General features: G+C 50.0%; 1 protein-coding gene across 1 annotated transcript in view; it reads left to right on the top strand.

The window, feature by feature from the left end:
• Nucleotides 1–15,754, top strand: part of LIFR (LIF receptor subunit alpha) — a 105,297-nt gene that overhangs the window by 52,092 nt on the left and 37,451 nt on the right. Inside the window, exons 2-4 of the mRNA XM_075328680.1 lie at nucleotides 5,697–5,842; nucleotides 9,401–9,509; nucleotides 10,882–11,030. Of these exons, the coding sequence (XP_075184795.1) occupies nucleotides 5,764–5,842; nucleotides 9,401–9,509; nucleotides 10,882–11,030 (337 nt within the window). The 5' untranslated portion in view covers nucleotides 5,697–5,763. The remainder of the gene's footprint in view (nucleotides 1–5,696; nucleotides 5,843–9,400; nucleotides 9,510–10,881; nucleotides 11,031–15,754) is intronic.

Raw genomic sequence — 15,754 nt, 5'->3', positions numbered from 1 at the left:
CCATGAGCGTCTCGCTTTAGGGCTTTCCACAACATTTACATAAGATAACATTCAGGACTTTGACCTAAACGTTTCCGGTAATCGCTCATTGCGCTTGCTCTTCAGATGGAGGAATTTTAGCTGATTTGTGCCTACAAAACAACTTCTCCTTTGTAATGTTGTTGGTTTTCTCCATGAACTTCTTGCTTCAGGACCTTCCACAATATTACAATGGGATAAGGGTCAGGACTGTGACTTAAACATTTTCGGTAATTGATGATTGTTCTTGCTCTTAGGATGGAGGAATTTTAGCCGATTCCTCCTGTTGCATGTATCAGCTCGATCAATCACCTCCCAACAAAACAGCTTCACATTTGTTATGTTGCTGGTCCTCTCCATGAACTTCCAGACCTTCCACAACATTTCCATAGGATTAAGGTCAGGACTGTGACCTCAACTTTTCCGGTAATCACTGATTGTAATCACTGATTTTTCCTGCTCTTCGGATGGAGGAATTTTAGCTGCTTCCTCCTGACAAAACAGCTTCACCTGTGTGATGTTGCTGGTTTTCTCCATGACGTTCTCGCTTCAAGACCTTCCACAACATTTCGATAGGATAAGGATCAGAATTGTGAACTAAATGTTTCCAGTATTTACTGATTAGTTATGTTCATCAGATGGAAGAATTTTAGCTGATTCCTCCTAACAAAACACCTTCACTTCTATTATTTTGCTGGTTTTCTCCTTGAATTTCTCGCTTCAAGACCTTCCACAACATTTCCATAGGATTAAGGTCAGGACTGTGACCTCAACTTTTACGGTAATCGCTGATGGTTCTGCTCTTCGAATGGAAGAATTTTAGCTGATTCCTCCTGATAAAACAGCTTCACCTCTGTAATGTTGCTGTTTTTTTCCATGAACTTCTCACTTTAGAACCTCCCACACCATTTCCGTAGAATTGGGATCAGGACTGTGATCTCAAATTTTCCGGTAATCGCTGATTGTTCCTGCACATCAAATTGAAGAATTTAGGTGAATCTTCCCCACAAAACATCTTCATCTCTGTTATGTTGCTGGTTTTCTCCATGAAGTTCTCGCTTTAGGGCCTTCCACAACATTTCCATGAGATAACAGTCAGGACTTTGACCTAAACGTTTCCGGTAATCGCTCGTTGCTCTTGCTTCTCGGATGGAGGAATTTTAGCCGATTTGTGCCTACAAAACAACTTCACCTCTGTTATGTTGTTGGTTTTCTCCATGAACTTCTTGCTTCAGGACCTTCCACAATATTACTATAGGATAAGGGTCAGGACTGTGACTTAAACATTTTCGGTAATTGCTGATTGTTCTTGCTCTTCTGACGGAGGAATTTTAGCCGATTTTCTTCCTGACAAAACGGCTTCACTTTTGTGATGTTGCAGGTTTTTTCCATGAACTTCTCGCTTTAGAACTTTCCACACCATTTCTGTAGGATTAGTGTTAGAATTGTAACCTACATGTTTCAGGTAATTGCTGATTTGTTCCTGTACATCAGATGGGGGAATTTTAGCCGATTCCTCCTGACAAAACAGTTTCATCTATAATATGTTGAGGGTTTTCTCCTTGAACATCTCTCTTTAGGTCCTTCCATAAGATTTCCATTGGATAAGGGTCAGAATTGTGACCTACATGTTTCCGGTAATTGCTGATTTGTTCCTGTACATCAGATGGGGGAATTTTAGCCGATTCCTCCTGACAAATCAGCTTCATCTCTATTACGCTGCTGGTTTTCACCATGAACTTCTCTCTTCAGGTCCTTCCACAACATTTCCATAGAATAAGGGTCAGGACTGTGACTCGGCCTTTCCTAAAGTATTTTTTTTTAATATATGTGTGTTACATTGTATCACTTTTTCTGTTGCTTCTGGGAAATATTTGGCTTTACGCTTCCGTCTTTACTTAAAGGATTAAAACGTTTTCTGTAGAAAAATGTCTCACACACGTGTCACATACCTGGCATGCACCATTGCGTGGCTCCTGCAGCTGTTCTGCACAGCTACAGTGGTTTTGGGTTTTTTTTGGGGGTGGGGGAAGGGTAAGGGGGGGCTACTATGTGTTTGCTCCTCTCACTACCTGTGGATGCAAAGCTTTCATTGTCGGCCATTTCTAGAGACCATTTTAAAAAGATCAGATGGGGTTAGAAAACCATGGCAGCTTTTTCAAGAAACAGCGCCCCACCTGTCCACAGGTTGTGTCTGGTATTGTAGTTCATCCCCATTAATTTCAGTGGAGCTGCAATACAAGACACAATCCATGGACGCAGATCAATGGGACGCTATATCTGGGGGAGAAGAAAAAGCAAGCGTGTTTTTCGGAGTGTGTCCGACCCCTTTAAATGTCTCGTATTAAGAATTTTATATTGGATTTCCAGCAACTGAGGAGCGTTTACCGGCACCATTAGCGATTAAGCACTTCTGCAAGGAAATCGAAGCCGCCGCCGCGCCCCGTGTGGTTTTCTTATTTCGTTTTTAAAGCTTTGATTTGATCATTAATGTAGAAATTATCTCCTAAAAGTCGTTTTTATGAAACGCTGGACTGGAAAGTTTCCAGCAAAAGTTGATTACTCGTTATTTACTGTCGCGTGACCGGTATAATTTGTATAAATGATGGCATATATTGTGTCATCGCCCCCTGTGAAGCTGTACGCTGCAGTGTAAAGCATGGCGGATAACCAGTATAGGCGAGTAAAATCAATCATGGCAATGACTTGTAACTTTTGAGGGTGAGCAGCAAGGTTATAAAGTATTGGCAATAGATCAGCTTAACCCCTTAAGGATTGGCCAACACATACTGGCTTATTAACTGGGTGGAAAGAATATAAAAGCCACCTAACAGGCTGGAGAACTTTCACACTGCATAGGCAGCAACCAAAGTGACAAAACTTAGCATAATGAAGTGAGCTTTGTCATCTTAATTGCAGCCTATGCAGAGCACAACAGCTAGTGACAACCTTCTCTGCACTCTGCATAGGCAGCAACCGAGATCACAGAGAATTACAACATAATGAACGACGATAGTATTGATTTCAATTTCAGTCTGTATAACATAAGCCTCTATTATATGCCATGCACAGGATTCAGCAGTGTCTTCATTCGTTAGTAACAGCTAGTTTTATATTGTTACATTTTGCCTTCCCCTAACTAAGGCTGTGCTAATGCTAGATGGTAGGGTTATGGCAAGGGCTAGGGCTAAGGTTAGGGCTAAGGTTAGGGCTAAGGTTAGGGCTAAGGTTAGGGCTAAGGTTAGGGCTAAGGTTAGGGCTAAGGTTAGGGCTAAGGTTAGGGCTAAGGTTCGGGCTAAGGTTAGGGCTAAGGTTAAGGGCTAAGGTTAAGGGCTAAGGTTAAGGGCTAAGGTTAAGGGCTAAGGTTAAGGGCTAAGGTTAAGGGCTATGGCGATGGTTAGGGCTAAGGGTAGAGTTAAGATTAAGGGTAGGGTAATGGATAAAGCTAATGTTGAGGGTAGGACGTTGGTTGAGGGTAGGGTGATAGTTAGGGCTAAGAGTAAAGCTGAAGTTAAGGCTAAAGCGATTTTGGTTAAGGTTAGGGCTAAGGTTAAGGGTAGGGAGATGGTTAAGGGTAAAGCTAGGGTTGCTGGTAGGGTGATGGTTAGAGTTAAGGCTAGGGCGATGGGTTTGGTTAAGGCTAGGGCGATGGGTTTGGTTAAGGCTAGGGCGATGGGTTTGGTTAAGGCTAGGGCGATGGGTTTGGTTAAGGATAGGGCGATGGGTTTGGTTAAGGCTAGGGCGATGGGTTTGGTTAAGGCTAGGGCGATGGGTTTGGTTAAGGCTAGGGCGATGGGTTTGGTTAAGGCTAGGGCGATGGGTTTGGTTAAGGCTAGGGCGATGGGTTTGGTTAAGGCTAGGGCGATGGGTTTGGTTAAGGCTAGGGCGATGGGTTTGGTTAAGGCTAGGGCGATGGGTTTGGTTAAGGCTAGGGCGATGGGTTTGGTTAAGGCTAGGGCGATGGGTTTGGTTAAGGCTAGGGCGATGGGTTTGGTTAAGGCTAGGGCGATGGGTTTGGTTAAGGCTAGGGCGATGGGTTTGGTTAAGGCTAGGGCGATGGGTTTGGTTAAGGCTAGGGCGATGGGTTTGGTTAAGGCTAGGGCGATGGTTAGGACTAAGGTTAGAGCTAAGGTTAAGGCTGGGGCGATAGTTAACTCTAGGTTTACCCTTATCCTTAAGACTAGGGCTATGGTTATGGTTAAGGCTAGAGCTAAGAGTAGAGCGAAGGTTAAGAGTAGGGCAAATGGGTAAAGTTAGAGTTGAGGGTAGGGCGATGGTTATGATTATGGCTAAGGTGATGGTTAGGGCTAAGAGTACAGCTAGGGGTAAGGGTAGGGCTAAAGGTAGGATGGTGGTTAAGGGTAAAGCTGTGGTTGAGGCTAGGGCAATGGTGAAGGGTAAAGCTGAGGTTGACGGTAGGGCGATGTTATGGCTAAGGCTAGAGCGATGGTTAAGGGTAAAAATGGGGATGAGAGAGGGTGATGTTATGGCTAAGGCTAGGGAGATGGTTAAGGGTAAAGCTGGGGTTGAGGGTAGGGCGATGTTATGGATAAGGCTAGAGCGATGGTTAAGGGTAAAAATGGGGATGAGAGAGGGTGATGTTATGGCTAAGGCTAGGACAATGGTTAAGGGTAAAGCTTGAGTTGAGGGTAGGGTAATTGTTAAGGGTAAAGCTGGGGTTGAGGATTGGGTGATGATTTGGGCTAGGGTAATAACATTGTTACATGACAAAAAAGCAAAAAAAAAATTTATTTATTTTTTTAAAATTTTTAGCACAAAGTATCACTACCTTCCTCAAATGGCAATACATGGGCTCGGGGGTGGAATAAGGAATACAATAGTGGGCTGGTGCAAGGAACCCTAATTGCTAATGGATTGGGGGTTTAGGAGAGGCAACAATACGTGGCCTTTTCTTTGGTGCCGACCACACGCGCTGCGCTACGGAGTGAGGGACGTAATTACCGCACAGTCACCATATTGGACCGTTCTCCACCGTTTTATCATTGACTGGTCATGACAGCAAGCAGAGATCTTAGAGCATGGGTTTCTTTGTTTAGGTGACGCCTTCTTGTCACTTATTTGTCACATTGCTAATGATTTTAACCCTTTCACGTAATATATCATTTAACTGCCCGCACCAACTTTCGTCCGTCGATCATGGAAAAATGGCAACTTCATGGATTCCTGAAAAAGTTGTCGCCCGCTCACTGCTCCTCACTGTGGACGCCGGGTTACATGAATGTCATTGAGAGACACTAATGGTCCCGGCTCATCCAGTAATCATGAATAATGTATGTTGGGTGGGGTTGGGTGGGGGTTCGTTCGTTTTTTCCTCGGTGAGGGGTCACCGCGACTGATCAGCTGCTGGATCTCTGAATCTCGTCGGGCGGCCGGTCTCTGATTGCATTTATATAAAGCTGTGGCCACGTAGCGCTGACCCGGCCGCCCCCAGAGCGGTGTAGGATATCCACATTATTAGGAGGTCTCCCCCGCGCCTTCCGCTGTGTGACACAAGTGTTACCAGTGACACCAAGATGTGGATTTAGGAATTGCTGAATTGCACAGATTTGTTGAATTCCTTTTTTTTTTATTATTATTATTATTATTATTATTATTATTATTATTATTATTTTTTATTATTTCATTGACTTTTTTTTTATTTTTTTTTTATTTTTCAGGATTTTCTGGAACAGTTAAAAATGCAGCTGATGACACCGTAGCAAAACCCAAAGAGTTGTCAGGAGAATGTGGAGTGTTGTCGGGGTTGTCAGTGTGCTGGCTGCTCTCCAGTGTCTGCTGCTCCAGGTCTGCGGCCAGGCCTCAGGTGAGGGAGACGTGCCAAATAATACCGCCATACTGTGCTTCTATAGTGTCACTATACTGTGTGAGTAACCATGCTTGGCACACACAACAGTGCTGTGTACATTAATAGTGCCATATAGAGAGCACATCACAGCCACTGCCAGCGCTATACAGTGCCTAATGAGTTCTATAGCTGGGGTTAGGCTAGTGTACACACAAGATGGCCACTGACTGAACACTCATTCAGATGATCGTCATCTGTGCCGAACCTTCCATACACAGGAATGAAGGAGGAAAACAGGAAAAAAAATTCCTGCCAGATTCAGTTGTCCTCCTGCCACCTCTGTTGTCTTCCTCCTCTTTCTCCTTATTCTCCCGGTCCCTCTGTCATCCTCTTCCTCCTTATTCTCCTGGTCCCTCTGTCATCCTCTTCCTCCTTATTCTCCTGGTCCCTCTGTCATCCTCTTCCTCCTTATTCTCCTGGTCCCTCTGTCATCCTCTTCCTCCTTATTCTCCTGGTCCCTCTGTCATCCTCTTCCTCCTTATTCTCCTGGTCCCTCTGTCATCCTCTTCCTCCTTATTCTCCTGGTTCCTCTGTCATCCTCTTCCTCCTTATTCTCCTGGTCCCTCTGTCATCCTCTTCCTCCTTATTCTCCTGGTCCCTCTGTCATCCTCTTCCTCCTTATTCTCCTGGTCCCTCTGTCATCCTCTTCCTCCCTATTCTCCTGGTCCCTCTGTCATCCTCTTCCTCCTTATTCTCCTGGTCCCTCTGTCATCCTCTTCCTTTTTATTCTCTTGGTCTCCCTCTTCCTCCTCCTCCTGCCACCTCCTCTTTCTCCTGGCCCTTCTTTCATTCTCTTACTTCTTCTTCTCTTGGCTCCTTTGTCGTCCTCTTCCTCCTTCATCTGACTCTCCTTTCATCCTCCTCCTTCTTCTTCTCCTGACCCCTCTGTTGTTCTCTTCCTTCTTCTGGCTCTTCTTTCATCCTCTTCCTCCTTTTCCTGGCCCCTGTCATATTCCTCCTTTTCCTTCTGGCCCCCCTGTTGTCATCGTCCTCCTTCTCCTTCTGGCCCCTTTGTCGCCCTCTTCTTCTCCTCGTTCCTCTGTCGTCGTCCTCCTTCTCGCTCCTCTGTCGTCGTCCTCCTTCTCGCTCCTCTGTCGTCGTCCTCCTTCTCGCTCCTCTGTCGTTGTCCTCCTTCTCCTCGCTCCTCTGTTGTCGTCCTCCTTCTCCTCGCTCCTCTGTCGTCATCCTCCTTCTCGCTCCTCTGTCGTCGTCGTCCTTCTTCTCGCTCCTCTGTCGTCGTCCTCCTTCTCCTCGCTCCTCTGCCGTCGTCCCCTTTCTCCTCGCTCCTCTGTCGTCGTCCGCTTTCTCCTCGCTCCTCTGTCGTCGTCCGCTTTCTCCTCGCTCCTCTGTCGTCGTCCTCTTTCTCCTCGCTCCTCTGTCGTCGTCCGCTTTCTCCTCGCTCCTCTGTCGTCGTCCTCTTTCTCCTCGCTCCTCTGTCGTCGTCCGCTTTCTCCTCGCTCCTCTGTCGTCGTCCGCTTTCTCCTCGCTCCTCTGTCGTCGTCCCCTTTCTCCTCGCTCCTCTGTCGTCGTCCCCTTTCTCCTCGCTCCTCTGTCGTCGTCCCCTTTCTCCTCGCTCCTCTGTCGTCGTCCCCTTTCTCCTCGCTCCTCTGTCGTCGTCCCCTTTCTCCTCGCTCCTCTGTCGTCGTCCCCTTTCTCCTCGCTCCTCTGTCGTCGTCCCCTTTCTCCTCGCTCCTCTGTCGTCGTCCCCTTTCTCCTCGCTCCTCTGTCGTCGTCCCCTTTCTCCTCGCTCCTCTGTCGTCGTCCCCTTTCTCCTCGCTCCTCTGTCGTCGTCCCCTTTCTCCTCGCTCCTCTGTCGTCGTCCCCTTTCTCCTCGCTCCTCTGTCGTCGTCCCCTTTCTCCTCGCTCCTCTGTCGTCGTCCCCTTTCTCCTCGCTCCTCTGTCGTCGTCCCCTTTCTCCTCGCTCCTCTGTCGTCGTCCCCTTTCTCCTCGCTCCTCTGTCGTCGTCCCCTTTCTCCTCGCTCCTCTGTCGTCGTCCCCTTTCTCCTCGCTCCTCTGTCGTCGTCCCCTTTCTCCTCGCTCCTCTGTCGTCGTCCCCTTTCTCCTCGCTCCTCTGTCGTCGTCCCCTTTCTCCTCGCTCCTCTGTCGTCGTCCCCTTTCTCCTCGCTCCTCTGTCGTCGTCCCCTTTCTCCTCGCTCCTCTGTCGTCGTCCCCTTTCTCCTCGCTCCTCTGTCGTCGTCCCCTTTCTCCTCGCTCCTCTGTCGTCGTCCCCTTTCTCCTCGCTCCTCTGTCGTCGTCCCCTTTCTCCTCGCTCCTCTGTCGTCGTCCCCTTTCTCCTCGCTCCTCTGTCGTCGTCCCCTTTCTCCTCGCTCCTCTGTCGTCGTCCCCTTTCTCCTCGCTCCTCTGTCGTCGTCCCCTTTCTCCTCGCTCCTCTGTCGTCGTCCCCTTTCTCCTCGCTCCTCTGTCGTCGTCCCCTTTCTCCTCGCTCCTCTGTCGTCGTCCCCTTTCTCCTCGCTCCTCTGTCGTCGTCCCCTTTCTCCTCGCTCCTCTGTCGTCGTCCCCTTTCTCCTCGCTCCTCTGTCGTCGTCCCCTTTCTCCTCGCTCCTCTGTCGTCGTCCCCTTTCTCCTCGCTCCTCTGTCGTCGTCCCCTTTCTCCTCGCTCCTCTGTCGTCGTCCCCTTTCTCCTCGCTCCTCTGTCGTCGTCCCCTTTCTCCTCGCTCCTCTGTCGTCGTCCCCTTTCTCCTCGCTCCTCTGTCGTCGTCCCCTTTCTCCTCGCTCCTCTGTCGTCGTCCCCTTTCTCCTCGCTCCTCTGTCGTCGTCCCCTTTCTCCTCGCTCCTCTGTCGTCGTCCCCTTTCTCCTCGCTCCTCTGTCGTCGTCCCCTTTCTCCTCGCTCCTCTGTCGTCGTCCCCTTTCTCCTCGCTCCTCTGTCGTCGTCCCCTTTCTCCTCGCTCCTCTGTCGTCGTCCCCTTTCTCCTCGCTCCTCTGTCGTCGTCCCCTTTCTCCTCGCTCCTCTGTCGTCGTCCCCTTTCTCCTCGCTCCTCTGTCGTCGTCCCCTTTCTCCTCGCTCCTCTGTCGTCGTCCCCTTTCTCCTCGCTCCTCGGTCATCGTCCTCCTTCTCCTCGCTCCTCTGTCGTTGTCCCCTTTCTCCTCGCTCCTCTGTCTTATGACTCCTCTCTACTCCTCAGTGATCACCGTAACGTCCCGGCATGTAGGCGTCCGTGTGAGCGTACACCGCGATTTTATTCTATGGCGGTACAGTCGTGTTACGAGTCTTATGTCCGTGTGATGGGAGCGCAGGCGTCCGGGCCGCTCCGGTTGTAGGACAGATGTACATAGCCGTTGTTTGGCGCAGACCTCGGCCAGTAATGGCGCTCCACGCTCTGCAATCAGTCCTGGTGGCAGCTTCAAGTGCTTCTATAATAAAAGCCATTGAAGAGCTGAGTGCGGATTGTAAAAGCTACAAAAACCGTCCCTGCTGGGAATAAATCCTAAGGGAATATTGGCGAAAGTGTAAAGACCGGCCTCCTCCGACCTTCTCACGGATTTTGCTTTTTCAGATTTCTTCCTGAACCTTGACTGCCTGACACATGATTTTGAGACCCTGTCGTGTCGGTGGGACACCCCGCTCCCCCCTGACCAGAAGATCACCTACAAGGTGTGCTCCAGGTAAGCACATACTTCTCTGACAGATGCAGAGAAGGCGATGACGGATCGTTGTGGATCGTTCCCCTACAGGTTTTCGGGATTTATAGTTTATAAAAAAAGAAAAAGTGCGAACTGTGTATAATGTAAGTTTTATAACTTTGTAGTAAAGCTTCGGTCTATTCCTCAATAGAGGAGATCACCAAGCATCTAGTCAGGGGCAGGAATCCTGAACATCGCCAGTCCTGCTCAGAAGGGGATACAATGTATCCAGTGCAGACAATGCTCTGTGAGCTAAACACCCCGGACTCCAGACTGATACATTGTATCCAGTGCAGACAATGCTCTGTGAGCTAAACACCCCGGACTCCAGACTGATACATTGTATCCAGTGTAGACAATGCTCTGTGAGCTAAACACCCCGGACTCCAGACTGATATATTGTATGCAGTGCAGACAATGCTCTGTGAGCTAAACACCCCGGACTCCAGACTGATATATTGTATGCAGTGCAGACAACGCTCTCTGAGATAAATATCTCAGACTTCAGACTGATACATTGTACCCAATGCAGAAAATGCTCTATGAGCTACACATCCCAGGACTCCAGATTGATACATTGTATGCAGTGTAGACAACGCTCTGTGAGCTAAATATCCCGGACTCCAGATTGAAACATTGTATCCAGTGCAGACAATGCTTTGTGAGCTAAACACCCCGGACTCCAGACTGATACATTGTATCCAGTGTAGACAATGGTCTGTGAGCTAAACATGCCGGACTCCAGACTGATATATTGTATCCAGTGCACACAATGCTCTGTGAGCTAAACATCCTGGACTCCAGACTGATACATTGTATCCAGTGTAGACAACGCTCTGTGAGCTAAACACCCCGGACTCCAGACTGATACATTGTATCCAGTGCAGACAACGCTCTGTGAGCTAAACACTCCGGACTCCAGACTGAAACATTGTATCCAGTGCAGACAACGCTCTGTGAGCTAAACATCCCAGGACTCCAGACTGAACTGATACACAGTAACAATCAGCAGAGATGTGTGCAGCTGCGTGTTCTGCTCACAGAGCGTTGTCTACACTGGACACCATTGCTGTCTGCACATCATACGATGGACACCAGTCAGCATGTAGAGCGCAGCAAGCACAGTCCCCGCTCCGGTGCAGCTGACCCGGCCCGTCCATGGATTCTATGATTGGTCGCTGCTGTTCGTAGTCAGACAATACGAAATTTCAATTTATGGAAAATGTATACCTGACAGCAAATCCACCATATTGTCCTTGGTGTGAAAGGCCGGGACCGCAGAGAAGTCCGGGCCGGGTGGAGATTAATAAATGAGAAGGTCTAGTGTGATACTATCTGGTGGTCTCTGCCGCAGGTCCGGGATCGCAGCCGAATGTTTCTACACAACTGGAAACCAGTTAGAAGTGGAGTTCCCAGTCTTCTCCGAGTCTGATATCAGCATAGAAGCCAAGGACGTCCCGGGCAGCCCGTCCATACGATTTCAGAAGACCTCCTTCCATATTCGTAAGTCTCCTACATGCTTATGAGCCTCCACCATTGGGGGTCTACAGGCATCATGGCAATTCTGGGGGTCGGTGTTTATGTAGTAGTGTCATTCGCATTACAGATGGGTTTGCAAGAAGTGGGTATTGGTGTTACCTAGTTATTATTGTGCCCCCTAGTGTTATACAATAGTTATGGCGCCCCTGATGTTACATACAGTCATGGCCGAAAGTGTTGACGCCCTTGAAATTGTTCCAGAAAAGGAACATCAAGATCTCAGGAGATGGACATTGATGATTTTCTTTCAAGAATTTTGTTTCCCAAGTCCTCAGACAGTTCTCTTCTCCTCTTTCTGTTCTCCATGCTTAGTGCGGCACACCCAGAGACACAATGCAAAGATTGAACAACTTCTCCCCTTTTTATCTGGTTTCAGGTGTGATTTTCATATTGCCCACACCTATTTGCCGCAGGTGCTAAATGCATGAAACAGCTTTACCCACAGTTTTGGAAAGGTGCCAACAATTTTGTTCGACACATTTTTGGAGTTTTGTGTTAAATTCTGTCCAATTTGCTTTTTTTTCTGTTTGTTTTTTTGTGTTTTTCCAATTCACATAAAGGAAATAAACCTGTATAACAAAATGTGTAATTCCAATGATTTTCTGGGAGAAATACTTCATGGAACAATTTCATGGGTGCCAAGACTTTGTCATGACTGTACTTTTGGCACCACCCTACATGTTATATGCTTGTTCTGATGCCTCTTTTTGTTACATACTTGTTATGGCGCCCCCTGCTGTTACATACTTGTTATGTCGCCCCCTGCTGTTACATACTTGTTATGGCACCTCCTGCTGTTATATACTTGTTATGGCACCTCCTGCTGTTATATACTTGTTATGGCGCCCCCTGGTATTACATACTTGTTATTGCGCCCCCTGGTATTACATACTTGTTATGGCACCTCCTGTTGTTACATACTTGCTATTGCATCCCCTGCTGTTATATACTTGTTATGTCACCCCCTGCTGTTATATACTTGTTATAGTGCCCCCTGCTGTTACATACTTGTTATGGCATCCCCTGCTGTTACATACTTGTTATAGTGCCCCCTGCTGTTACATACTTGTTATGGCGCCCCCTGGTATTACATACTTGTTATTGCGCCCCCTGGTATTACATACTTGTTATGGCACCTCCTGGTGTTACATACTTGCTATTGCATTCCCTGCTGTTATATACTTGTTATAGTGCCCCCTGCTGTTACATACTTATGGCGCCCCCTGGTATTACATACTTGTTATTGCGCCCCCTGGTATTACATACTTGTTATGCAGGGCCGGCGTCAGCACGCGGCATACCCGGGCAAATGCCGGGGCCCTGGAGAGCCGGGGGGGCCCACTCGGCCTCGTCAGTTCTGGTGCCCCTTGGCCGGGGCCCCCTTGCCTTAGTTCTGATTCCCCCGGGCCGAGTTCCGGGGACCGCAGTCCTCGGCAGGAATCTGCAGCGCCGTCCCTTTAAGGCGCGCAGACTTCCTGGTTTCAACTTCATCTGTGGGCGGAGCTACCGACCGGCCTGCTCAGTCCCACAGATGAAGGAGTTGCAGTGCCAGCCAGCGACCCCCAGCACAGCGCGTCCCTCCGGCGCTGTGTGGGCCCCCTCTCCGGCGCTGTGTGGGCCCCCTCTCCGGCGCTGTGTGGGCCCCCTCTCCGGCGCTGTGTGGGCCCCCTCTCCGGCGCTGTGTGGGCCCCCTCTCCGGCGCTGTGTGGGCCCCCTCTCCGGCGCTGTGTGGGCCCCCTCTCCGGCGCTGTGTGGGCCCCCTCTCCGGCGCTGTGTGGGCCCCCTCTCCGGCGCTGTGTGGGCCCCCTCTCCGGCGCTGTGTGGGCCCCCTCTCCGGCGCTGTGTGGGCCCCCTCTCCGGCGCTGTGTGGGCCCCCTCTCCGGCGCTGTGTGGGCCCCCTCTCCGGCGCTGTGTGGGCCCCCTCTCCGGCGCTGTGTGGGCCCCCTCTCCGGCGCTGTGTGGGCCCCCTCTCCGGCGCTGTGTGGGCCCCCTCTCCGGCGCTGTGTGGGCCCCCTCTCCGGCGCTGTGTGGGCCCCCTCTCCGGCGCTGTGTGGGCCCCCTCTCCGGCGCTGTGTGGGCCCCCTCTCCGGCGCTGTGTGGGCCCCCTCTCCGGCGCTGTGTGGGCCCCCTCTCCGGCGCTGTGTGGGCCCCCTCTCCGGCGCTGTGTGGGCCCCCTCTCCGGCGCTGTGTGGGCCCCCTCTCCGGCGCTGTGTGGGCCCCCTCTCCGGCGCTGTGTGGGCCCCCTCTCCGGCGCTGTGTGGGCCCCCTCTCCGGCGCTGTGTGGGCCCCCTCTCCGGCGCTGTGTGGGCCCCCTCTCCGGCGCTGTGTGGGCCCCCTCTCCGGCGCTGTGTGGGCCCCCTCTCCGGCGCTGTGTGGGCCCCCTCTCCGGCGCTGTGTGGGCCCCCTCTCCGGCGCTGTGTGGGCCCCCTCTCCACCGTGACCTGAGCGGTATGTGCCCTCCCCGCCCCCCCGATTTATGGGCCCTGGTGAGCTGTATGGGCTTCTCCCCCTTAGGTGTATGCCCTGCCCCCCCGTCCCCGGTGCTGTATGTGCTGGCCCCTGGAGCTGTGTGTGGAGCCCCCCAGAGCCGCATGTGTGGGCCCCCCAGAGCCACGTGTGTGTCTGTATGTATGTAGCAGAGCTATGTGTGTATGTATGTAGCAGAGCTATGTGTGTATGTATGTAACAGTGCTATGTGTGTATGTATGTAGCAGAGCTATGTGTGTATGTATGTAGCAGAGCTATATGTGTATGTATGTATGTATGTAGCAGAGCTATGTGTGTATGTATGTATGTATGTAGCAGAGCTATGCGTGTATGTAGCAGAGCTATGCGTGTATGTAGCAGAGCTATGCGTGTATGTAGCAGAGCTATGCGTGTATGTAGCAGAGCTATGCGTGTATGTAGCAGAGCTATGCGTGTATGTATGCAGCAGAGCTGTGTATGTATGCAGCAGAGCTGTGTATGTATGCAGCAGAGCTGTTTATGTATGCAGCAGAGCTGTGTATGTATGCAGCAGAGCTATGTATGCAGCAGAGCTGTGTATGTATGCAGCAGAGCTGTGTATGTATGCAGCAGAGCTGTGTATATATGCAGCAGAGCTGTGTATGTATGCAGCAGAGCTGTGTATGTATGCAGCAGAGCTGTGTATGTATGCAGCAGAGCTGTGTATGTATGCAGCAGAGCTGTGTATGTATGCAGCAGAGCTGTGTATGTATGCAGCAGAGCTGTGTATGTATGCAGCAGAGCTGTGTATGTATGCAGCAGAGCTGTGTATGTATGCAGCAGAGCTGTGTGTGTATGCAGCAGAGCTGTGTGTATGTATGCAGCAGAGCTGTGTGTATGTATGCAGCAGAGCTGTGTATGTATGCAGCAGAGCTGTGTGTGTATGTATGCAGCAGAGCTATGTGTGTATGTATATAGCAGAGCTATGCGTGTATGTATGCAGCAGAGCTATGCGTGTATGTATGTAGCAGAGCTATGCGTGTATTTATGCAGCAGAGCTATGCGTGTATGTATGCAGCAGAGCTATGCGTGTATGTATGTAGCAGAGCTATGCGTGTATGTATGTAGCAGAGCTATGTGTGTATGTATCTAGCAGAGTTGTGTTGTGTGTGTCTGTATGCATGTATGATGTGTATCTATGTATGTCAGTGTATATGACTGTATAGATATGTCAGTTCTATACGTATTTTTGTGAGTTTGTCTTTGTATATGTATGTGTGTGTCTGCGTGTGGATGGGGCCCACCGGGACTTTTCCGCCCAGGGCCCACAAAAATCTGGAGCCGGCCCTGTTGTTATGGCGCCCCCTGCTGTTACACACTTGCTATTGCACCCCCTGCTGTTATATACTTGTTATAGTGCCCCCTGCTGTTACATACTTGTTATGTCACCCCCTGCTGTTATATACTTGTTATGGTGCCCCCTGCTGTTACATACTTGTTATGTCACCCCCTGCTGTTATATACTTGTTATGGTGCCCCCTGCTGTTATATACTTGTTATGTCACCCCCTGCTGTTATATACTTGTTATGGTGCCCCCTGCTGTTACATACTTGTTATGGCGCCTCCTGCTGTTATATACTTGTTATGGCGCCTCCTGCTGTTACATACTTGTTATGGCGCCTCCTGCTGTTATATACTTGTTATGGCGCCTCCTGCTGTTACATACTTGTTATGGCGCCTCCTGCTGTTATATACTTGTTATGGCGCCTCCTGCTGTTATATACTTGTTATGGCGCCTCCTGCTGTTACATACTTGTTATGGCGCCTCCTGCTGTTACATACTTGTTATGGCGCCTCCTGCTGTTATATACTTGTTATGGCGCCTCCTGCTGTTATATACTTGGTATGGCACCTCCTGCTGTTAAGCTGGGTTTACACGCTGCAACATCGCAAAGGACATCGCTGTAACGTCACCGGTTTGGTGACGCAATAGCGACCTCCCTAAGTCTCTGCTAAGTCTCTGGTGAGCGTTCAAACAGGCAAACCTGGCCAACAACTCAACAGCGATCCGGACCTGCAGAGCGACCTAGCTGGTTGTTGGGGACGTTGATAAGCAGCCTTTTGAAAGGGAAGTTGCTAACAAAGTCGCTGAAAAGGCTTCACACACTGAAACTTTGCTGCACAGCGGGAAACAAAGGACCTAGGAATGGTCCTGAACGATTTGTAACGATTACAACTTCAC

Source organism: Anomaloglossus baeobatrachus, chromosome 1 (assembly GCF_048569485.1).
Source record: "Anomaloglossus baeobatrachus isolate aAnoBae1 chromosome 1, aAnoBae1.hap1, whole genome shotgun sequence".
NCBI classification, from domain to species: Eukaryota; Metazoa; Chordata; class Amphibia; order Anura; family Aromobatidae; genus Anomaloglossus; species Anomaloglossus baeobatrachus.
This window is presented reverse-complemented; position numbering and strand designations above follow the sequence as displayed.